Genomic DNA, 23,818 nt, shown 5'->3' on the forward strand with positions numbered 1-23,818 from the left:
CAGATTTGGTGACTTGGATATAATAGAGATGACATTGGTCTTTGGCCTGCATTTTTGGGCACTGGGGAAACTAGTGTTGCCCTAAATTTGCTTAAAGCAACCAAAGAAAATGCAAGTTGAAGAAGGAACTAGCGTTTTATGCCAAAGCAGCAAGCACAACAATGTGGAGCACACATCTAGTTATACCTGTAATGTTTGAGATTGAGTCATGACAAATGAAACATTTTCTTGATTCTTCCTAGTCTCCAGAGAAAGATTGTCAGCGACTTGCCAACACATTTTCCAGAAGAGGAAAATAGCAATATGGTGATGAGATTGGGATGATTCAATTCAACCATGGGATGACAGCAGACTGGTGTCTGGATAATGGTGGAGTGGCAGCATGTTGATGGACTAGACCTATGAAGCCCAAACCCTGGCTACAACTGACTAGACAGGTCATCACTGATATAGTGCTGCATAAATGTTAGTATGGTTGAATGCCTTTATGAGATAGATTATCTTTGAGGTGAGACATTTGACCAAACCTGTTTGACAATGGAGTGTCTTCTACTCTTTCTTGTGTTTTAATTAATTGTCTTACTACGCCCAAGATTCTAATTGGCCTTCGTGGGTATTGATCAGAAAAGCCCTGGGTTTTGATTGGGTAGGACTTTTGAGTCATTCCAGGACAATAGGCCCTAGAATCAGCACATTTCCAATGCTGTTATGCAATTCAAGGGATCCAGAGGCATAGGTGAGTCGCATGTCTTGCAAAGAGGGTGGCCTTATGATGCTTGTTCTTTTGCTGGAATTGAGTGTGTAGAAACTCACGGTTGCTAGGCACTGTTCTGTTTGTAGTATCCATATCAAAGCTGTAGTAGCAGTGGTCTGCTGCTTTATAATCCCAGCAGATGATAAGAACCCATGTTGTATATTCTAAAGAGAAGATTATAAGGACGAAGATGACAGAGACAACAAAAGTGATTTCCTTTTTTATCTGCAGTAGTATTTTGCACAACGAAAACTTTTAGGAAGTGGAACCTGTGTTGGTGGCTACAATTACACTTGGTGCATATGTGATAACTAATGAATGGATGCTTACAGAAAAAGCAAAGGCTGCCAAACCAAGGAGCCACTTCGGATGGCGAAATGCTTGATGGTCAAATAGTGAAGTACCAACCATTGACCGATGAAGCAGCCAAAGCAATGCTAAGGCAGATACTAAAGATGACTATGCTAGAATCTTTGATCAATTTGGATAATCATTTGATAGAGAACTTCCAGTCTCTGTCTGAAACATTTGAAAAGTACTTCAAGTCAGAGTTCTCACATTAAACTAATCAGAAGTCCCTACAAATTCTGGAATTTGGTCTTGTGCCTGCAAGCTCTGGTTTTTCAGCTGTTCCCTCGGATTCAGCTGAATTTGGTGAGTCTACTGCAGCGGTAGCAGAAATGATTGGAACAGTTAAATTGACCAACATAGGAGTGTTATCTGCAGTTCCAGGGTACATTGCCCCATCTACGATACTATTGACATTCCAGTTGGGAATCTGGTGGTGGATTTGCCATATAATTTGTATGTTGGTGCATGTGTCAGAGAATTTGTATGTCAATCCACTGACATTAGATGAGGCAATGCGTCTTGAGACAGATGATTTTTTGGCACATACCGATATTAACTTTCATGATGATGAAGAGAAACTCCCTGACATTATGCATGCATTTTGAAAGTGGTTATTCACGTCTAGCCCTCTGTCAAGTCCAGCTTACAGGGAGCAATGTGCAGAGGCCTCATTGAATGATGCTCAACATATGGATCATCTTACACATAGATGGGGCTTCTTTCATCAGACACCAATATTTAGTATGGTATTTGCTTCTCTCTCGTTGCCTCTAGTTACTCTGGGAGCACCCTTGACAGCAGTCTATTTTGCTACCAAATGTCCTGCCTCCTTTAATATTCTAGATAGTTCTAAAAAATTCGTCACTAGCTTGTCTGATTGATGCCTTTGTGTTTTCACGTGAAGCTTTTTTAGAGTGGAACTTTTGCTTGAGATGGCATCCATATATCTGGTTTGTGTAAAAGTCCATTGCTTGAGCACCAGGTTGATTTTTTGTTCCTACTGTTCTAATCTCTTGAGTCTAATTAAGAGGACGATCTGGAGTTTGGTTTACGATAAAATGTAATCAGAAACTAGTGAAATTGGCCACTTCGATTTGGTTCAATACACCACATATTGAACACGATGTGGTGCATGTTTAGTTGAACTTTGGTTGACTGGTTTGTTGCTATATTCAAAGACCTCAGTGTTCTCGTGATATGATAAATTGATTTGATTCAAGCATGGGTTTGGATTTGAGAGCGTTTAGTTCTTCTCGAATTGATTGTTGTAGGCTACACCGTACATAAGATCGATAATCGACATATAAATTTTATATGGTACGGTGAAAGCGAGAAGGCTGATTCCTACTATCCTTTACGTTATTAATGGTGAATCTAAGTTAGTATTTATTATCTATATTATCTCTCAGCATTATATGAAATGATTGGCAGTTGCTACTAATTGCTGGTAAATTGTAATGCTAATGAAGATTATTTCGAGCCCAGAGAAAAAAATTTCAGCCTAGTAAGGTTAGATCGTTAGATCGAGTATAATAGTTTTGGGCTTTTTTTTTTTGTTATTAAACTCGCGATCTGGACCGTAGGTTCGCGCGATGTATGGCTCAGATCAAGCTTGACGAGCCGGGCTCATCACTGAACCGGGTTGCTCATCGGCTCGGCTCGACTCGGGTAAAACAGCCAACTCTAGTTTCCGAGTCGATTCTAGCGGGTTCGTATAAAAGGTCAAAAAAAAAACATAAAGAAAAAGAAAAGGCCTCCACACGCGACGCGACTCGACCGGCGTTTTTGGCTGCCGTCGGACGAGACGACCCCCTCTGCAACTGCGAAGGTCGCTTCCCCTCTGCCGCTGACGAAGGCAACCATCTATCCTCTGCCACTGTCCCGGGCACCTCATCCATCTGGTACCTCGTCTCTCCTCCCCTTTTCTCTTCTATTCTTTCGTCTGCGGTTCTCTCTCTTGTTCTCATTTCTCTTCCCCTTCTCAGAAAAGATATATTAGCTTGAACCATAAGCTCTTGTTTCAATTATTGATGTTCTTTACATGGTTTTCTTGATATTTATGTATATTACATGAGATATTGAGATTGTTTATGTTCCTGTTGAGTGTTTGCCTGTTTCATGAAAATAGAGATATTAGCATGAACCATCAGCTCTTGTACCAATTGTTGATGTTCTTTACATAGTTTTCTATATTGAGTGTATATTACATGAGAAATTTATATTGTTTATGTTCCTGTTAATGGCCTGTTTCATGATAAAAAGATTCGAGTCGTTACATTTATGAGAATATATTCACTGTGACATTTTAACAAATAGATTGGTTGCATCGATCAAAGCTAATTCAAACTTAAGTCTAAGACTATCAATATGATCAGAAAGCGAAAGCAATGACAACGTGTCAACCCTAACCCTAAATTGGAGAAAGGGGGAGCTATGCCGGTAACAGCAAATGGTTCCTAACCTCATCCAAATCAGAGTACAGTATATCCTACTATCCAGCTACATGATAGAACCGGATTGGTCTATCTACAAGCGAGAGACTTAGCTAACTTGGGTTTTAGGATTCACTTAATATATATACTAGGTAGTCCTCTTGTAAACACATTATCATCTAATATGAAGGGGGCTAGGGTTACGACAACTATATAAAGAGTTCTTTTAAAGATCAAAAGATTCAACAACAATTATTACAATACATAACAGAAGCAAGGATCTGGTTAGCATGTGACTCACAATTGGGATGTTATTTAGACTAGGTCGAGCAAATTTATTTATGGAAGAAGCAAGCTTCGGCAGAGTGCATCTATTACCACGTGCTCAGTATCTTATGAAAACTTGTGTTTTTATTTCAACAAAGCTTTTCCTTTCAAAGAGATCTTTTCTGCATTAGATTCAACAATTAAGTTTGCATGTATGTGTCCATTGAACTGGACTAATGTATATTTCTCATCAAATCTCCTTCTTTGTTGGATTCTGTTGGATTTGTAAGCACTTCCCCATCCATCATTGGAAACAGGAATGTTTGCAAATGTAACTTCAATCTAAATCCTGCCCATAAGGGACATCATGGTTGTGACTTTGCTTAGGAATTTAATTTAGCAACTTTCACCAATCCATCACTTGTCTCTTACTACATTAGTTTGCACTGGGAGTGGGTTCTCGAGTTGGTTGGTTTCCATTTGTTTCTTTTTTCTGCATGTTTATTTTTTTCTGTGCAGTATATATATATATATATATATATATATATATATATATATCCTAAATGGTTGCATGTTGTTGTGTCAATTATTAATCACTGTGGATTTCTTCTCCAAAACTTTTTTCTTGTTGTATTATTTTGTAGGGCTTCAGTGAGCCTATAATTAAGTTGGTTTTGGGAGTTGTAATTTTCTTCTTACTTGTTCTCCTTGTAGAGGGCATTTGTACAATTAGAATGGCAAAAGGATTAGTATGGCAACTACTGAAGACTTGGCAAGGAACCTAGCAAAGGTTTTGTCATTGTACCATCAAATCTTGAGAAGCCTCAACTCCCCGGAACTCCTACTTACCCATGCTGCTCGTCTTGCCAAGAAAGCAGAGGTCCACAGCATCTTCTTGTTCGGAGCTGAAGAACGTTCTCTTCGCAACATTGCTGACCTCATTGAAGCTGCTAATTACTCCCTTTCCATCCTTAAGCAGGGTCGCCTCCCATAGTATACAAATGTCGATATGAACTCTTGTTTGCCCTCTCACACTAATCCTTGGAACTGTCTATCGTATTGCTTCATTGTATTATGACCTTTGAAGTGAAACTTGTTAAAATATGCACTTTAATGAGGATTGTTAACCTGGATATCATTTATGCTTTGTTGCAGATCTATCGGAGTTCTATGGAGCAAGATCATTTTTATTAAAAGATAAACATAGAAATTTGTAGCATTTTGACTAGATTAAATCTGAGATTGCTAAACTGGTCATCCATCAGTTTCCTGTCTCTGATACTCTCGTGTCACTCCTGGACTTGTTTCCAAACTATTTTCACATCTAACATTTTGATGTTTTGCTCAAGTACTGTATACTTTCATATTTCTAAATGCTCTTTAATGTTGATTCATATCTTTTTGGAAATGATGATAGGAGGCCACCTTTGGAGATTCTGCAGTTTAATGTGAAGTTCGCTGTGTGCAATTGAAGCAGAGTTTGATCAATATTCCTAAACCACACACACACACACACAGCGAACTTTGAATTCTCGAGTTTAATGTGTGTGTGTGTGTTTTGGGGAATTATGTGTGTGGACTCGAATACGATATTTGAATTCTCGAGTCAAATGGATTCGGTGTTTTGGGGAATTAAATGGCAAGAGATAATGTAAAAGAAATGCAGTTTATATTTCTTACAAATTTCAATTACGTAGATGAGATTTTTTTTTTTTGGTTATCTGAGGGTTTGCTTCCCTCGTTTCACGTAATTCTGTAAATTATAAAGGGTAGATACGTAATCGGACTTGTCTCCCTCTTATTTCTTACAAAGTTCAATTACGTAGATGAGATTTTTTTTTTTGGTTATCTGAGGGTTTGCTTCCCTCGTTTCACGTAATTCTGTAAAGTATAAAGGGTAGATACGTAATCGGACTTGTCTCCCTCTTATCTAACGGCTTCTTATCCTCTTACGTCACTTGTTTGGTTCTCTTCCTTTACTCGACGCGCCGATGGCCGCTGCTCTCCTTAACTCCCCGCTCTCAATCTCTACGCAAAATCCCAAGAAAACACTAGGGATTCCTCGGCAAGATTTCCCTCTTCTCAACCCTCGCTTTTCCCTCTTTGATCGCAGAAAACTGCTATCGTCGCCGTTCTCCTTCTCATCTCTTATCCTCTCTAAAAGAAATGGCGTCTTGAACCGGCTGCAATCAGTTTCTGGCGGCCATGTTTCCGCGATTCCTGTTGAATCGAAAAACTATGAGGTCTGGAATATGATTCTACTTTTCCAAATCGAATTCGTTGTTCTTTTGTCGGAGTACCTTGATCTGCGGATCATCACGATCCTAACATTTGATGCGCGGAAGAGATTTTCGTTTGATTCATGGATGAGACTTGGAGGATAACTAGTTCATTACATAGGAACACATAACCTTTTGCTTTCGTTCTTTGGTACGGTCATTATAATTTCTGCAATTGGACGATCATATGGAAATATGGCTAATTATATATTACCTTGTAATTAGACCTTTTTAGCATCTCAGTTTTTAGACTTAAAAAATTTATATTGAAATCCCTAATGAAATTGAAACATGTAACTCCATTTATCCTAATGTCGTCGATTTTACCAATAGAAGCACCAAAATGATGGGCAAAAGGATAATTTCAATGTTTCAATTACGTTTTTTGTGGTGGTGGACGATATTGCCGATGAAGTCCGCAGGTCATTGTTGTGGATGAAAAGGAAGAGCAGCGATAAAAGGTGAGACAAAAGACGAGGAGGAAGAGAACGACGTAGATGTCGATGCTTTGCATCTGCATTGACACCTCTTGGCAACTATGTCGGTGCCGATAACGATGCGGGGAAGGGTGGTGTCGCTCTGCATCTGTGTCGTTGTCGGTGTCGATACAGATGTCGAGTGACCATTTCGTCGCTATGTATATATGTCGGTGCTGACGTAGTTGTCAAGCGTCACTGATGCAGATGCAAAGAGTCGACATCTACATCATTCTCTTCTTCCTATAGCGTTAGGATAAATGGAGCTAGATGTTTCACTGTCATAACTATAAGGATTCGAATGTAAATTTTTTAAGTCTAGGGACCGGGATGCTAAAGAGATCTAACTACAGGGGGTAATATGTAATTAGCTCCACGGAAATACATGGCTAAAGTGGAAGTGTGGGTACATAAACAATCTAACAAAACACGTTTTGGTTATATCTTTTATAGATTTTTGTTTTTGGGAGCTATCATCTCGAACTAGGGGTTATCATAATACTGAGAGAATTGTAATGCCACATTTTAGGGAGGGAAACTGGCATAACATAAGTTTTTGGACCTAGTGTGGAGTGGTCTAAGAGTTATTATTTAGATTAAAACAACAATATAGGGTGTAATAGAATTTAAGTTTCACTTAATTTTTATGAGGAGAATCACTCATCGCTGAGTTGCTAATTTTATATTTAATTCATACCTCAATGTTACATTTTTTAGAACATTTTGTTTTCGAGCATGATAGACTGTCATCTATTCTTGAAGTGTCATCAAATTGGTTGTCAGTTGTGTAAAAGAAAATTGTATGTTATTACTTTTGTTGTGTCTAACGTCATGGATGATTTCTCTTTCTGATGGTCCTATGGTTAAATGTCACAAAACAATCTTGTCAATGTTCGTTTTAGCTGTTAAATGCAACTTTATGCATGCACTTTATAGTATCTGAGAAAGTTATGTTATGTCGCTGTGGCTCATTGACTCACATCCTATATGTGATATTTTGTGCAGTTCTCCGATGGTGATGCAGACGTAGAACTGAGACTTGATATTAGTAAATTAGATATCATGAGCCCCAGTGATATTTTTGTGGACATGGATGAGACTTCGTTATTAGTTAGAGTAAAAGCTTCTGGGACTCTCATAACTCTTATGGAAACAAATTGTTTGTTTGAGAGGATAAAGCCTTCTGAAACTATATGGTTGGTACAGATGGAAATGCTGAAAGTATAGGAAATTCTTACAATATAAATGCACCTTTGTTCTTAGATACCACTTTATGAAACTCACTTTTCCTATCAGGTATATAGATGAGGATCAGCTAGTAGTTAACCTGAAAAAGTGTGACAGAGATTTAAAGTGGCCTGATGTGATGGAATCCTGGGAGTCTCTTACAAAAGGAATCCTGCAATTACTGAAAGGAACTTCAATCTACATTGTTGGAGATTCCACAGAGATAAATGAAAACGTTGGCAGTGAACTTGCAACTGGAATTGGGTATGGTTCTTCTATTTTGATTTTCTTCTGTTCCATACAAGTCAGCTATCCATATATAAAATTACCTCATGGTAATCGACGTGTTGCTGAAGCACTGAATTAGTTCTTTAATTTGTTTCCTGCTGGGTGCTAAGTGAAACTGTGCTGTTGACGACTAAGTCGTATCGTTCCTGCATCAGTCGATTAATTCAGGCGAATATATACATTTACAAAAAGCCATTTATTTTTCATGTATGTGATAAGAAGATAGAAGGCTGGAAGTTCCTCTCCCATTGGCATCTCATGCTTATCTTCGAGAGACATTTATGTCCTTCCAAATTTCAACGATTTTCCTTGCTGTTCTTCTGTTGCATCATTAGTGTCCTTGTTTGGTAGCCATGGAGCTGCGATATGCACATGGAAAGTTTTGATGAAATTGAGATAGAAACAATAATGAACTGAGATAGCAATCTTTGAAACTGCATGATAAGCAAAACATTCCATGTATTTTGATTTTCGTCTATACCATCTACTCAGGACCTAAAAACTAGTGTGTCCATGTAACAAAAATAAAAGACTGTAAATGAATGTGAACAATCTGCTTATAAGAACAATAAGTTCAGTACCTTGGACTTCATCTTTAAGCTTAGCACATTCATCAATGATGAATGCTTTTCTGGCAAGTAAATAAATTTTTATTTTTTATTAGAAGCTGTTCCAGAAACATTACCAAGGAATATACAGGAAGCCCTTAAACTTCAGTACTCACACCGAAATCCTCTCTATGACTACACAACTGCTTGATACTTCAATTATTCAATTATTTGTTATTATTAAAATGATTGAATAATTAAGAATACTTGGATAATACTTAATCGATACTTCTTGAGAGAATGTTTTATTTTCAATGTTGATCATTCGATCACAGATGAGACAGTTATCTGTTGTTTGTGTTTGAAGTCACATTGTGATTTATGAAATCTAAATGATATTTACACATTTATCATAAGTTCCTCTCAGCTTCTCTATATGATTTCAAGATATGACTATATATTCAGATGCTGTAATTGAATATCAAGTGCTTTCATACCTAATGCATTGGTTTTTGCAGTATCCACACCATATGGTATCCTAAATTTTCAAGATTTGACAAATTGGCATTCCCGTATTGTGTTGTATCTGTATCCTATGTTGGTTTCCACTATTCAAAGACTAGCATAAACTATGCCACTAATCTTTACACTAATTTGGCTTGATTTTCTTAACTTTCTTATTTTTACAAATTTAGATATCTTTTCATTAGATTAATTCACATTTCGGTACTAGATATTTATACTATTTACTTTCTTTTATTGGATATGCTGCAAGGTATCCAGTAACCAATGTATTTTGCCTAGTTTGCATCCTGCAAGTTATCCAGTAAATGCATATGATATATTTACTTGTATGCTCTGATGTGACAAAAAGAGTTGATTGGAAATGGTCTCTTACATTTTAAGGTCCTCAAGGTCAATATTATCATGATTTTGCAGATACATTCCATTTAGTACAAGTGACTTGCTGGAGAGATATGCTCAACAATCTATTGAGTCATGTAAGTTTTCTTTAGTAATTATCAAATACTCATTCATGCTAAAGTAGTTAGAAGGCATACATAGATCATGAACATTATTTCCGGAATTTCTAGTTCTTTATCGTATATATTGCTTCCTTCTCCATGGAAGTTCTCATGTTGAATAAAGGATAAAGCCTATATAAATTTGGATAAAGGAATATTATTCTAGGCAGAGAAAATCTATGACTGACTTGATTGTCTATTGATATTAATATCTAAGAAATATCTAATAATCATGTTATATACTTGGCTAGCAAGTGTTGTATTATCTTGCACTTGTTTCTGGACATAAAAATGAAATGGCTTTACAGTTAGGAGATCATATCATAAAGGTTTTAATTGACTAGATTTTGTTTACTTTGTCACTGTGGGTAATCTACTTCAATAAGTACACCACGTTAGGTCACTTTCGGAAAGATAATTGTCATGCTTGTTTGGAACTTGTAATCTCAATACTGATTTCGCAACTGGTGGGACTTGTACAATACTGGTATACCAACCTATGCTGCATGGTGTCATAAAAAAAATAAAAAAAAAATTGGATACCAATCAGTTCCAACCTTTGTGGTCCGCTTTGTCTTTGCTAAACAGTAAATACTGGTAGATATGTACCAATCAGGCTGGTATTTGAAACATTGCTTGCAAAACTTTTTGTTTTCGTATTTGTTGATAAATGGTTTCATGATACAAATATATGATATAAATTATGGATAAGAATTTCTAAAACAAGAAATCGATAGAACTTGTTGGTATAAATAAACAATGAAAAGAGCGCATGAATGTGGCAAACGTATGCTTATGGATCCAAGCCGCCATTGATATGTTCAGTCGATAGGAGTAATAAAGTAAGTTAATGTATAAACAGGTTTGATTTGATTCTAGGTTTGATCGTGAAGCATGAATAATACCTGAGCTGTTTATGTTATTCATGTTCATACTTCTTTGCAAGTGTAAGGCTGACATCCAATTGCATGATCTGGTGATAATGGGTCCCAAAGTTTAAATATGTTCTACAAATCTTATAGTGGGCGAAGAGCAGCTCTACACATTTGCTTTATTCTTCAAGTCCCACATCGACTTCTTTGGATTTTCTTTTTTTTGTTCCATTAAGATGCACAAAAAACAAAGCACATGATGAATATGAAAGTTAGATCATGATAGTTCATGAAATACATTAGTCTTAGCTTTGTAAAATATCTATCAACTCTTCCAGTTTAGTTATGCTAGAACTTCTTCATGCAGCAACTAAGTGTTATGAAGTTTATATCTCTGAATCATTCATAAATGCAAGATTGGAGACCCTTTGGTGCTCCAAAGTCTTCACTTTTTAATGTTACGCATTTCAGGGGTTGTTTCAGATGGAGTAGATTCTGTTGCTGAAGCTGAAGGTTCTATATTGCAAAGTCTTAGTAGGTACACTTTATAATTTTGTTCTTTTAGTAGTTTTGACTACATTGTGGAGAGTGAAAGATCAATCCAAGTTCAGTATGCTTTTAGCCATGCCCGAAGCGTTGTTGCAACTCTAGGAGGAGAGCATGGAGCTGCTAGAACACATGATAAGTGGCGGTACCTTCATGCAGGATTCACTGTTTGGTTGTCCATATCTGAAGCAGCAGGCAACGCCTTCTTTTACCATTATATGTTTGTTATGCTCATAAACATTGCATTTTTCATTCTGTAACTAACAATTTATCTTGAAATTTCTGAATCCTGATACGATCTCAGTTTTATAACAAGTGAATCTAGAAGGGTCTTCGTTTTGAGTAGAACAGATAATTTGTATGATGTTTCTTATATTATACCATTACTGTATCCTGGGTTCAGATTGTTGACTATGGAATTTAAGGATCCTTATAGTTTCATCCAAGGAAAAGCAAAATAATAGTTGAGAAAACAAGTTTCTTGATTGACATGTAGCATCTCAGTTGTTTAGTTTTCTCTTTGAAAGTGCAGTTAGTCTTGATCATGGGATTAGGATACATGTACATAATATGGATGGAAGATTTTCATCTCTTTTCTCTGTTTAAACATCTTCCTTTGTCCTTTTGGTGGATGTCATGGTTGAAAGATGATGATGCATTGTATCTAAAATTTCAGGACCACTTTAATCTAATTTGACAGAGGTAATTTCTTGTTTGGTTTAATATTTAAGCAAATAGTAAGCTAGAAACAATTATAAAAAAAATTATGAATTAATAAGCTATATTGGAGGGATGTTTAGGCATTGGACCCAAGAACAAACAACTTTCAAATTTGCAATATCAAAGCCATTAATTGACTGAAGGTTATAATGGGCCAGCCAACAAAACATTGGCATGGGTCTGGCCTACCTATAACAGGCATTTCTCGTTTCATTTGATTGGTTCCAGGTGGAAAGGATAGTATATGGTGTCTACTGTTTTATTGATCAGGTCAAGACTGCTCGATGTAGCTGACCTGATCAGGGCAAACTTTGTTACATGTAGCATTGCTACAATACTAGAGACATTAAGTACCATTTCTGTTCTCATGCATGAGACATTATTTTTTCATATCAACTGCTGCAATCCATGATACATTTGGACACTGAATGGAAAGAAGTAAGCGGTATCTATTTTCAATTTAGAGTGCTAACTGCTAACCTAGTCACTATCATATTGAGAAAATTTATTTCATGATGATCGATGTTGGTTTGCTGATGCAGATGAAGCTTCTGCTAAGGAGGAGGCCAGAAGGCATGTACAAGACGGAAGGCTTGCTTATTCAAATGCTGATATAGTTATGAAGCTTGGTGGATGGGAACCAGATCAGTCGCGAGTTGTTGCTCAGGCTTGTTTAAGTGCACTGAAACAATTAACCCTGTCAGACAGGCAGCTTACAGGTATGGAGATATCACTTTGTCGGTTGTTATTATGTTCGAAGTTATACAAATTGGGATCTGCCGTAAAGCAAATTCTTTTATGCCAAGTTGCCAACCATGTTCAAGATAGAATTTCATTGATGCACATATGGTTAAGATGCTCCAATGAGCTTCCAGAACTAGCAATCGTTAAGATGCACATATGGATCGTGTAACTTGAAGCTGTAGCATTAATTAAAATAGAATAGCTGATCTGAAAAGGACTGCTGTTACTTTTTCTAACTTTTGCACTTCATCACGAGCTTGAGCATGCATTTCGTTGTATCGAAACCAAATTATGTTATATATAATGGTGGAAGTACAACATAATGCTGCATCTTAGCATCCTTAAGAATTAGAACATTGTTAATCCAAATTAGTTTTTATCTGTATTAAAACCACTCAATAGTGGTACACACTTGAGTTGTGTGGTACTGTGGTCCTAGTGTTGCTGATTTTTAATCAGGTTGTAACTGGATACGTCTCACAGGTAAGAAGAGTCTTTACGTCAGATTAGGGTGTCGTGGAGATTGGCCAGACATCAAGCCCCCAGGATGGGATCCATCAAGTGGAGTACACCCTCCTGAGTCCTAAAAAAGCAATCACGGGATCTTGTGATCTCTTCTCGTTAAGAGAAAAGTCGAAGTTCCAACGAGAACATGCATTGAGAGGTTTGTTTGCCTTGAACTGTCCTTTTTCATGTGTGTTTATCTGTCATTATTATTATTATTATTATTACGTGTTTATATGGATTTACGCAGCAGATATTTCAATAATTAAAATGTTTTATTCTCTCCTGACTTCGCCCATGTACAGATTCATATTTGTTTGTCACGTATTTATAACATGAAGTTGATTTCTAATCATATGCCCCCAGTCACATGAACCAATCATATCTCTCTGATCATGTATTGTAGACCTGCTTCTATGCATTGTAGACCTGTTTACAGTGTTATGATTAAAGATGTATTTTTTACAAGGAGGAAAAATAGAGCATGATTCCATTACTAGAACATCTAAAAGGAGGTCCGAACTGGGAAATCAGGTCTCTAGCTGTGCTAAAATCAGATTCCTAGGTAAATAATGTTGAAGAATGTCTTTTTCTATCGTACCCTTTACAAATGCTAGAATGTCACAAAGGATCATAACCCAGCAAACTGAGGGTTGAGTGAATTGACAATGACTATTATTAAGTCGATTTCTAGGAACACAACCTTATAGCAGTTTCTGCATAAAATCACAAATAAAAAGAATTTTGATTATTTCTACATAAGATGCTTACTTACTTTTTTGATTATTTTGATCATAACCCAAAGTAGTTTGTGCCTATGTTTCAGATTGTTCCCCAGAAGTAAATACAAGAAGAATAGACACTCAGCCAGCATTATTATGCTGTCATCGCCTTAGTGGTCGGGTGAGTGGAAACCACAAAGGGTTGTGGCAACTTTTTATCTTTTTCTCATTCTTCCATGCTTATTTATACACAAAGATTGTAGAATTGCGGCCATCAAGCAGTGTCTCGGCTTGTGCTTGATGGTGTTTCGCACCTTTCCCACCCAGGGAGGGAGGGAGACAATTTTATTTGAGGGATGATACCCACGAGACGTGGACTGTGCCCTCCACTTGATCGACTATGCCCTCGATGAGATGAACCTGTAGTAGCCCATTGTCCCCACTTCAAAGAGTTACAACCAAAGAAGAAATATCAGATAGCATAGGTCGAGATCTATGAATTTACCAACCGACTACATTTCGCCGAAATGGAATGTTGTTCTCAGGCACACATCAGATTGTGTCTGAAACCACAAACCGCATTCGAGAAAAGCTAGTCCGAGACGGATGATGATAGATAGGCTCAATCTAAACAAATCACGTCCATGAATAATTAGTCAGTGCATTTTTAACTGGTGTCCCTTTTTCTTCAGGACCATGCGAGGATTATTTGCATATTGCACTACGAACAAAATGCCACTAGAATTTTCTTTTATTAAGAAGCCAAGCAAACGAACTGTTCGAGCTTGAAAGTGAGCAGGTGCCACAGCTACTGCTGGTACAGATCCGCCAAGGCGCTGTACCAATCGCTGCGATTCCACGTACTCAAGAGCCCCCATCCATTCATGGATGGATCAACCGCCCTCTCCGAGAGAAGAGATCGATGCGACTCTGCCAAAATCCTAAACCCTGGACTTCGGCCTCCTTGGCTTCGTGTCCTTAGGTGTTGCCTTCGACGAATACGAAATGAAGGTGGCGATCCAACGGACTAGTGACATAGTACTCGCTTGTAGTTAGATCTTATGCATTTTTAGACTTACAAAATTTATATTAATATTATTATAATTATAAAAAATAAAATATTTAATATCATTTATCTTACTATTATCGATTTTATCGATGAAAGATATAACATATCACAACATAAAGAATTATAGATTTTTGTCATTATCGATTTTATCATTAGCAAAATGATCATCTCATGTATTATCGATTTTACTAATGATAGCACCACCTTGAGTCATCTTGGTTCCACTGCCTTAGAAAGTCTATTGGCCTCGCATATCTCGTTGTCGCCCTTGTCCAGTCCCAGTTCATCTTTCTCCGATAATAACCTTTTCTATCTCTCGCTCTTCCAATTGGCCATCGATGCCTATACCTCCGTACCATTGATCTTCGATCGCTCCCATGATGTTCTGCTCTATTGCCAATTGGCCATCAACAGGAGAGAGCTTGTGATGGTCGACGAATTGGGCCGCTACTCCTGGGCCTTTGTCGAGGATGTTCATGTCTATGATGTGGTGTCATGAGTACGACACCATGGGGCCCCCATCTCTAGCTTGCCATAATCCTCCTTTACATGCATTGGGTTGAGGTTGGTGGGCACAACCAGAGAAAAAACGTGCTACGATCCACTCTAGCCTACGACATGATGGTTGATGTCGTGGATCGACCTGCCTGACATGGCATGGGAGTATGACAAGTGTCGCAAGTTCACACTTGGCATATTCCACGCCCTTGGTGGCTTCCCCACAACAACATAGCCATAATATAAGGTAAACTATAATTAACCCATAATCTGCTTATATAATTTCTGATAATTATTGTACTATAATCATAAAGAATAACTGTACCATCCGATTGAGATTCAACTGTCCAGATACAATCAGGGGTTGTCCCACAAGCATCTCAAAGCTGCGAGCTATATAGACGCTACTAGCTTCGTGAGAGATTCTAATTTCCAAAAGGCAATTGAGTCGGCCCGAGTTGGGTGGGTTGGAGTCAGATTGGGTTGACATGACTGTTATTACATAAAACATATCATCCCAACCGTGTCCTACTTAATAAATACGTAAAGGACGCCATTTCTAACTCTCTATTTTTTGGGTCAATTTACATTACTATTCTTTAAAAAAAATACAAAATTAAATAAATATATATTTTGTATAAAATGATAATTCTACCATTATGGTTAATCTCCATCAACTAACATTCCATTTGAAGGTGACAACTACATAAGACTGTTTTACTTGTAATCCACATGCTGCACATTTAAGATCATGACATGGATTCTCCAACATGCAAAAGTGATGAAAAATGCAGTTGAGGTCTGATAAAAGCATAATTAAGGTTATGTTATATTTTTTATTTAATCACATACCTCAGATCCAGTAGCTAGAAGAGTCATGCATGCTTTCCGGTTTCATATGTACATTAACATTAGGACAAGGCATCTCTTCTGGTCCACATTGAAAAGTGCCTGAACAATATCTGCTTTGAAAGGTGAATTCATGAGCATGCCATCGACATGATCATCAAGCCTTGGAATGTTTACATCACTTCAAATCCATGGATTTCCAGACCTGTGGATCACTATATGTACTCAGAATACATCTGATCTTGTTCATTCAGGAGAAAGAACCTTACCATACCTGCCACATGTTATGCCTAGCCATGCCTCAATCCATTTCCTGAACAAAGCATTATACTAGTAAGCCATACATAAGACTTGCATCTGGATACAGATTGAGAACTGTAAGTACTTTAAAAATGCTTGGCTAACTTTGTTGAGTATATAAGCACAGTTTAATAAGGTTATGGTAGAGTGTCAGTTCTTGATGATAATAATACACATAGATGGACTTAAAAATTGAAGACACTCGAGGTCAGTTAAGTGCAGCGGGAAGAAGGAAGGCAACAGGTTTTGTGTATTGATCAGCAATCTGATGCAGTTCACAACAGAGTCATTCGGATAGCTTCTGCATACCATGTGAGCATGAATCTTGATTTACACAAAAGATTTTACCTGCAGATCCTCAGTAACATTTCAACATCATACCCAGCCAACGGTAACCTTTCATTAGTGTTCAAGAGCATGATAATGCAACCGAACACCTTTATACAGTTTCAAGATCGCAAACTTCTACTGTTCAACAAGGTAGTGGTATTGTTCTACTGTAATGTGTTCACTAGAAAAAAGAAACTTCAAGAGCAAAATTGAGCCTAGCATTCTGATTATGCACTTATTAAAGGGTTTATATAACATGACAATCATATCAAGTAGAAAATAGATGCTCGAGTCCACCTCAAAACTATTCAGATTTCAGAGTACCTTCAGATGAGATGAAACCCAGAGATCATAAAAAATCCCAATCTTCCTTTGACAGATCAACGTTTTCAACCCTCTCATCCTCTGTGATTATCTGGTGAAAAGATATAGGGTCAACTATACAAGAACATCTCATATTATTAGAAATAATCTATGAACAGGATTCCTTACAGTGTGTTTTCTAGAATAGCAATCAAATTCCAGTATAACTCCTCCATAATACCTGCAATACTTGATACTTGACCTTTGTACATTAACAAAAAAATAAAAAAACTTCAAGGAAAATGAATATTTGAAAATGAGCACAAATGTGATACCATAGAACACAACCAGAATAACTGGCTCTATAAGGCTCTACTTGGATCCAATGACTTCTAACATAGTGGTGCAAGTTTTTCGATATACTGCATGTCCCTCGGATGTCAATGTTCAATAGTGTATGCTTACTGGCAAAGGTTAGCACAAGCCCAATGTCAGCCACACATCGCATTGAGCTTCACTACCTCAATTATTACTATAGCTAGGAGGCCTATAGATTTGTTCTGCTTAATTTGGCCATTCGGGATACAGACCTAGGACATCATGATCAAGCAACCAAACCCAGTTCGACATAAGTTAGTATATGTCTTGGACATTTTCATATATACGGCACAGTATCTTTTTTTCGTTCTTAGATGATCTCATTGTTGACACCGTTCATCATCTTCAATACTTCATAGGAATTGGTTGTCAAATAACAATTAGTCCAGACAAGATCATGTGGCCAGGCTCTCACGAGTCTACATGTATAAAAATGAACTGAATTTCAAATATGAAGACAGATAAATTGGTGCCATACACATATTTGATGCAAGAAACATTTGAAGCTCTAGCGTCAATCATAAAGGGATCTAGGATGGACTCTCACAGCCAAGAATTATCAAGCAAAAGAAGATAAAAGGACGGAGAACAAGACCGATTTTATTCATTTATCTGATCATTAAGAATCATTTTAGACCTCATGACTCTAGTCAAAACCCCCATAAACTCCCAAATAACTTCCATAGGGTCCTAGTCATATAATCCTATTTTTCATCTGTCACCACTCATTTTTCCATTACCACTCACCATTCATTATCTCGTCAAATTTTAACAAATGGGGATATGTAACCGGTGAATTTGGACTAAAATTTTTTCCAACTATTAATAATGCTAACTTCTTATCTGTGACATGTGACATGACAAGCACCACAAGCTGTGAAGTAATTGGAGCCCAACCAACATATGGAGCATTCATATTTTGTTATGGTTAGTCATCCCTAAATTCCATAAAAAGAAATGAGAAAAACCAGTAAAAAGTATATACAGTTTGCAGCTTTACCTCATACAGGTTATCAAAAGATGATGTCTGAAAGCATGTAGTTAGAAAGAGACATTTGGTACCTTTTATACTGAGGAGACCAGATTCGTACAACTTCACAGATGCAATTATGGAACTCACTCTTTCTTTTGCGAGCAACAAAAGATGGTGATCCTTCTGGTTGAACAAGAAAGAATGCATCGATCATATGAGTAAAGCATACACACGAAACACAGTACATACACAACTTTCTTAATCCTAAAATGCTATGATTTTATGTAGATAAAACTACATTGATCAAAAGCATGATTTAATGAACTGGATTCTTCCTTACCCATATTTAATCTCCCACTTTCCAGATTCTGTCAAACAGCATTTCTGAAAGTTAATTATTTAATCATCATAGTATAGACAAACTAGCATGAAAACTGAACAATAAAAATGCAGTTGTACCAACTTATAATGATCACAATTAAGATGTTAAAAAAATCACAGTGATACCCTAGATTAGAACTTGCAAAATTTATTAATAAAAATGTGACAAATCACACAGAACATAAACTGAGTAAGAAACAAATAAAGGCAAATTTCTATTTATATAGATCAACAACGGTGTTTGAACATAATATAAGAAAAATATCAACAGTGGCATCTAGGTAAGATATAGACACAAGCAAGGCACACAATTTGGTCGGGAAAACCTTTCTTGCATGCTAAGGACCTAACCCATTATAAAGATCTTAAGTTCAGCTCCCATCCAATATCATAGATTGATCAGTCAACCATAAGCCCTATTCCAGTTAGGATCAAACTTAAGGCCAACTCTGAAATGATAAAGTGTAGATTTCTCTTCACATGACCTCAGGTTGCCTTGGCAATTAATGAGGCTGGTACATAGTAGCTGAGACTTTTTTGATATAGCGAGTTTACGTGATTATTCTTTTAAGTCTTCGTATCTTGGTCTGGTGTTACACCATTTATTTCATCCTAATCCCGCTTATGCCAATGCTCTTAACTTTAACATCCATTTCCAATATTCTGTCTCAGGGTTATCCCACTTTACCCTCATTAATCAAAACAATATCAACAAAGATTTACATTATTAAGGAATAGCTTCTAAAATGAAGTAGTACCAAGTAACAGTAATGATAGACTGATTTATATTACCCGGCAATGTCTCTTTGACTATAAACATCAAAAATATGCTTCCAGCAATCAAAAAGAAAGTACATAGTCATGATCTCTAAAGCATGGAATTGTTCTCTGATTAAGGAATTAACTCAGTCAGTGTTGAAAGCCTTTCATTTTTTTATCTGAACATTCGTAAGTTCCGCCTGTTTAAAAAATACATAACCCGTTGGATATTTTCTTGCTCATGATGGAGTTTTCCATGTATGATAGTAAGCATCTCTTTAGATTAGAATACCATTTGCAACCCATGAGTAATAAGAGCATCAAGTTTTTGGTTAAGAGAAAAACATTGGTCTCCATGCTTGATAATGTTATCTTTAGATCTTTAAACCAATGATAATTTGGAGCTTGACAAATGAAATTGTAGCATAAGAAACTTACGGCTTTTCCATACAGAAGTGCTTTTGAATTGGGAGAGGAAGCTGCAATCTCACAAAGAACTAGTTGCAAAGCAGTGTCTGAAGAAGAAAATTTCAGCTTGCTAGGCTTGTTTCCCAATTTCTTCCTGCAACCTACAGAACCACAGTAGCAATCTTGATCTGCTCCAAATTGTACAAACCTGCAAATCTAATCGCACTGGTTATTTTATTCAGAAAACACCAGGCATAAGCATTATCTATAAAATGTTTTTGTGACAAAAACCATGACAAACACAGTATGTAAAAGAGCATACTGATAATCATATGTTAACTCCTCTCCCTTCTTTATATCACGAGTTGCAAATATACCAATGCGTATTTCACCATCAATTGTCCTATAAAAGGAATAATATGAGACAGTTTTTTTATTTTTAGTTCAACTGACTGCATGAGAGAAGTATAGAAGATAACCATTTCTGCATCTCAGTATTCGGCTGGCAGCTATGATTTATAAATCTAGACTTGTTTCCCTTGTATGTAGCATCAATGACCATGTCCCTGTTGATCTCACACAGGTAAAAATTCGTCTCACCACAATGCTTCATTTTCCACAGCCTTTCTTCACAAGTTTTGTCATCAATTACTGAGAAGATTTAGAAAAGGAAAGAACATTTAAATTATAGAACTATGAATATCTCTAATTTGATAATATAGTGATCCTTGTCATGTATTTACCTTCACCAACATATTCTATCACAAAGTCTCCTTGTCTTATATCCTCCTCGGTTACTACCCCAGATCCACATTTTTCTGTCTATAAATTATAGATCAGATTAATATAGTACAATATTTATATATTTAATCTGAAGAGATTACTTCAAAAGAACGAAAGAAATGACAAATTGAGAGAAGCTGCAATTGTCAAGCTCATTATTTGTTCTTTCAATTAAAAGAAAAGATAAAATCATAAAACAAAGAATTCTGATTTTCTCAACTCTAATATAGATGCAGATAATATTTAGGATTTAGAGGTAATTAGTACTTCCAAGCTAAGCAAAGAAAAGGTTGCATGAAGTATCATAAAACTTAAGTTACATGTCCTAGCAAAGAACCTTGAGATTGAGTTAAACAATGCGGGAGTGAGATTTGTTGTAATACTAAGGACATGACCAAAGCATGTTATTTTACATTAGTAATAGAAGAAGGCCAAGGAGGAGAGGAGAACCCTACAACAACTTTATCCTTTTAAAGAAAGGGCTATTGAACACATATGCTATGGCAAATATATGAGAGGATAGAATTTGCTGAAAAACCTACATGTCGTGGACAAGTGAACTCCTACCTATAATTCGCATACACTAACAGCCAGCTTTAAGTCTTAGATATAAACGGACAGTATACTCCATATATTGTTTGCTAAAAATATCATTTTAATTTACAAATGTAAATTACAGTTTCGTTATTGATAAGATTTAGGGAGATCAGTTTGCAAGCCAAGACCTAGAATAAGTAGGAATTGAGATGACAGACAAGAAATGTAACTTCGATACCAAGTTACCAGTAACCAAGGAAAATTGAAATAAGTGGTCAAGAAATAAAGATGAAGTGAATATCCTTAAGAATAATAAACAAATTAGAATGCATATCAGGTGTGTTGCTCAACCATTAAATATATATTCCAAAGAAAATTTTTGTTAACTACAGAAGGAACTATGCTTTCTAGTTGACATACTCAATGTTTATAAAAAACCAAAAGTTAATATAACTTAGAGAAGAATGACGGATGCTTGGTACAAGAAGTTCAATTGTTTGATCTCATTGGAAGTAAGACAAAGGCAGAAAGAATAGCATGATCACATTTGAAGTTGAAATGTCTGAGTGAATCATAATTACCATACTTGAACAGTTGGAGGATCCACGTAATCCAAGCAATCATTGAACAAATTTGGAATAAGGGTAACAGTAGAGATGGATAGAAAATGGTATTAGAAAGGATGGACAGGAAACAGATCCAGCCACTGGTTTTCTTGCCCAACCATTTCCCGTGTGAACTATGGAAGAGCACACATCATACACAATAATTCCCTATTAGTCACAAAATGCCATAGAGATGAATCCTCCAAAGAGAATATCAAGCAAAAGGGGAGAACAATTCCATCTGATCGAGATTTGTACCTCAATTAACTTCATTTTCTTCACTGGCCGATACTGGAACGGTTTGTTCACACATAGATTTCCACACTTGCAACTTTGAGAACAACAAGACAAAAGCATCCTGTGGAACCAAAGAGAGCTTCTTCTGAGTGAATCTAAAGCTAGTAATGGAAAATGATAAAAATAAAACGCACACGAATGCAAACTCATTACCATATGGCTAAGTTGAAGAAGATTGGTAAGTACATGGAAAAGGAGAGAATGGAGTATATATGCAGCCCAATTCAAAAAAGCATCCAAGTTGACATATGCTCCACCATAAAACTTACCCACAGAGGCAATCTCTGCCGCAAACAACCGAATTTCCCGGTGATGGGCTGCAGGAGCAGAAGATGCCATCATCTGCCGCACGCCTTTTTATCCTTTTAGTGAGATAAACATCTACTTTAGTCAAGAGAAGAAACATTTGTCCATCAATACAAGATAAATATCTCCATTCTTAATCTTTTCCCTCCTGACTTCTCTTAGCTTATTGTTTCTATCACTCGGATTCGATGCCATACAGGACATGCATAAACATTTAAACTGGTGCATGGCAAGGGGAAAAGGGATCAGCGAGGGGGATTCGGGTATGGGAAGGATACTGCGCCTTATGAAGTTGTAGGGCGCTGATTTCTGCTTCTTCGACCAGTCCGGCAGCTGGAAATCCACGGGCTCCTCGTCTCCGAGCTGTTGCATCAGCTGTTGGAATACCGTTCCGCCACTGCCGCCGCCGCCGCCGCCGCAAAAGATCTGCCCTCTCGCGCAAGAAGGAGTAAGAAGGATCAAGAATATACATGAATTCGTCAATCTCAGGCAAAACAAACACACCAGGAAAGGAAAGATGAAACGATTCGCCCATCGACGAAGAAGATCGCATTCGGAGGACAAAATACCTTGTTCTTCATGACCGAGATGATCAGATCGCAGTTAAGGGCGTGTGCTCAAGGGAATCGAAGCCGACGCCATTGCTGCGGTAGAAATGGAGAGTGTGGGATCGAAGAGAGACGCCACGGCGAAGTCGTTCGGATCACCTTTGCGTTGCACGCCCGTTCCACTTCGGTGATGATCACTCGTTCCGTTCCGAAACAACGAGGACTCCATATGTGGATCGAATACGATTGAAGCCCAATGGGCTTAACCTTTTCACCGCATAAATTTCTTTAATTATTTAATATTTCTATTTAAATATTACATCATATATATATATATATATATATATATATTACAGTAAAATAATAATATGCTGATCAAATAATTATGTGTATAACACGTACATCGTCTTACATTTTGTGATCATTTATAGTTAGATAAAATATATATAATATAATTAACTAGATTATGATGAAATATATTGGTCAATAGAAAAGAAATTCATTATGATTCTTTATGAGATAATCTTGCTGGAATGAACTTTTTTAATTACTTATCATATATCATTTGCTCTTGTATATAAATAAACAAGACCCGAACATAAGAAGAAATAGAGAGATTATCTCAATTGAAGGATTATAATATTTTCCTTTAACTCTTTTCCTTAACAATCAATCTAGATCATATAAAAAGATAAGAAGGGATGAGAATGATCTAGTCTTATTGATTGCAATCTTGAAT

The 23,818-nt window shown here is 36.8% G+C and overlaps 2 protein-coding genes across 6 annotated transcripts; one reads left to right on the forward strand and one right to left on the reverse strand.

Annotated features, from left to right (window-relative positions):
• The first annotated feature begins 5,754 nt into the window (after positions 1-5,754).
• Positions 5,755-14,144, forward strand: LOC135605420 (probable inactive shikimate kinase like 2, chloroplastic). Of its 2 annotated transcripts, XR_010484443.1 has the most exons (9): positions 5,755-6,047; positions 7,565-7,755; positions 7,856-8,050; positions 9,562-9,623; positions 10,991-11,057; positions 11,142-11,260; positions 12,328-12,504; positions 13,013-13,193; positions 13,860-14,144. XR_010484443.1 is itself a non-coding variant. In XM_065095484.1 (8 exons), exons 1-8 carry the CDS (start codon positions 5,796-5,798, stop codon positions 13,114-13,116), a joined length of 1,167 nt encoding a protein of 388 aa, XP_064951556.1. In that variant the 5' UTR covers positions 5,755-5,795; the 3' UTR covers positions 13,117-13,319. The 2 variants fall into 2 exon arrangements, 1 of the variants encoding a protein (XP_064951556.1); XM_065095484.1 differs by lacking the exon at positions 13,860-14,144 and having other exon boundaries at positions 13,013-13,319.
• A 1,957-nt stretch (positions 14,145-16,101) lies between these two features.
• Positions 16,102-23,291, reverse strand: LOC135583095 (histone-lysine N-methyltransferase ASHH3-like). Of its 4 annotated transcripts, none has more exons than XM_065095519.1 (14): positions 23,101-23,291; positions 22,815-22,957; positions 22,495-22,587; positions 22,187-22,286; positions 20,747-20,825; positions 20,483-20,654; positions 20,326-20,406; positions 20,034-20,211; positions 18,796-18,823; positions 18,545-18,638; positions 17,294-17,345; positions 17,126-17,216; positions 16,446-16,484; positions 16,102-16,376 (listed from the first exon to the last, which is right to left on the reverse strand). In XM_065095519.1, the coding sequence occupies exons 1-12, from the start codon at positions 23,110-23,112 to the stop codon at positions 17,151-17,153; spliced, it is 1,098 nt and encodes a 365-aa protein (XP_064951591.1). In that variant the 5' UTR covers positions 23,113-23,291; the 3' UTR covers positions 16,102-16,376; positions 16,446-16,484; positions 17,126-17,150. The 4 variants fall into 4 exon arrangements, with proteins under 4 accessions (XP_064951591.1, XP_064951578.1, XP_064951585.1 ...); XM_065095506.1 differs by having other exon boundaries at positions 22,495-22,606; positions 22,810-22,957; positions 23,101-23,288; XM_065095513.1 differs by having other exon boundaries at positions 16,441-16,484; positions 22,495-22,606; positions 22,810-22,957; positions 23,101-23,288.
• Positions 23,292-23,818: the final 527 nt, after the last annotated feature.

The sequence above is a fragment of the Musa acuminata genome, chromosome BXJ1-2 (genome assembly GCF_036884655.1).
Source record: "Musa acuminata AAA Group cultivar baxijiao chromosome BXJ1-2, Cavendish_Baxijiao_AAA, whole genome shotgun sequence".
NCBI lineage: Eukaryota > Viridiplantae > Streptophyta > Magnoliopsida > Zingiberales > Musaceae > Musa > Musa acuminata.

Bases quoted from the DNA above. Each gene is read 5' to 3' on its own strand.
- LOC135583095 (XM_065095506.1), bottom strand. The intron at 22,607-22,809 runs GTATCCTTCCCA...TGACTAAAGTAG, and splicing joins CTACAACTTCATAAGGCGCA to ATGTTTATCTCACTAAAAGG. The intron at 22,287-22,494 runs GTAAGTTTTATG...TTGGTTCCACAG, and splicing joins GGCAGAGATTGCCTCTGTGG to GATGCTTTTGTCTTGTTGTT.
- LOC135605420 (XM_065095484.1), top strand. From the start codon at position 5,796: ATGGCCGCTGCTCTCCTTAACTCCCCGCTCTCAATCTCTACGCAAAAT. The intron at 9,624-10,990 runs GTAAGTTTTCTT...TACGCATTTCAG, and splicing joins TCAACAATCTATTGAGTCAT to GGGTTGTTTCAGATGGAGTA. The intron at 12,505-13,012 runs GTATGGAGATAT...TACGTCTCACAG, and splicing joins GTCAGACAGGCAGCTTACAG to GTAAGAAGAGTCTTTACGTC.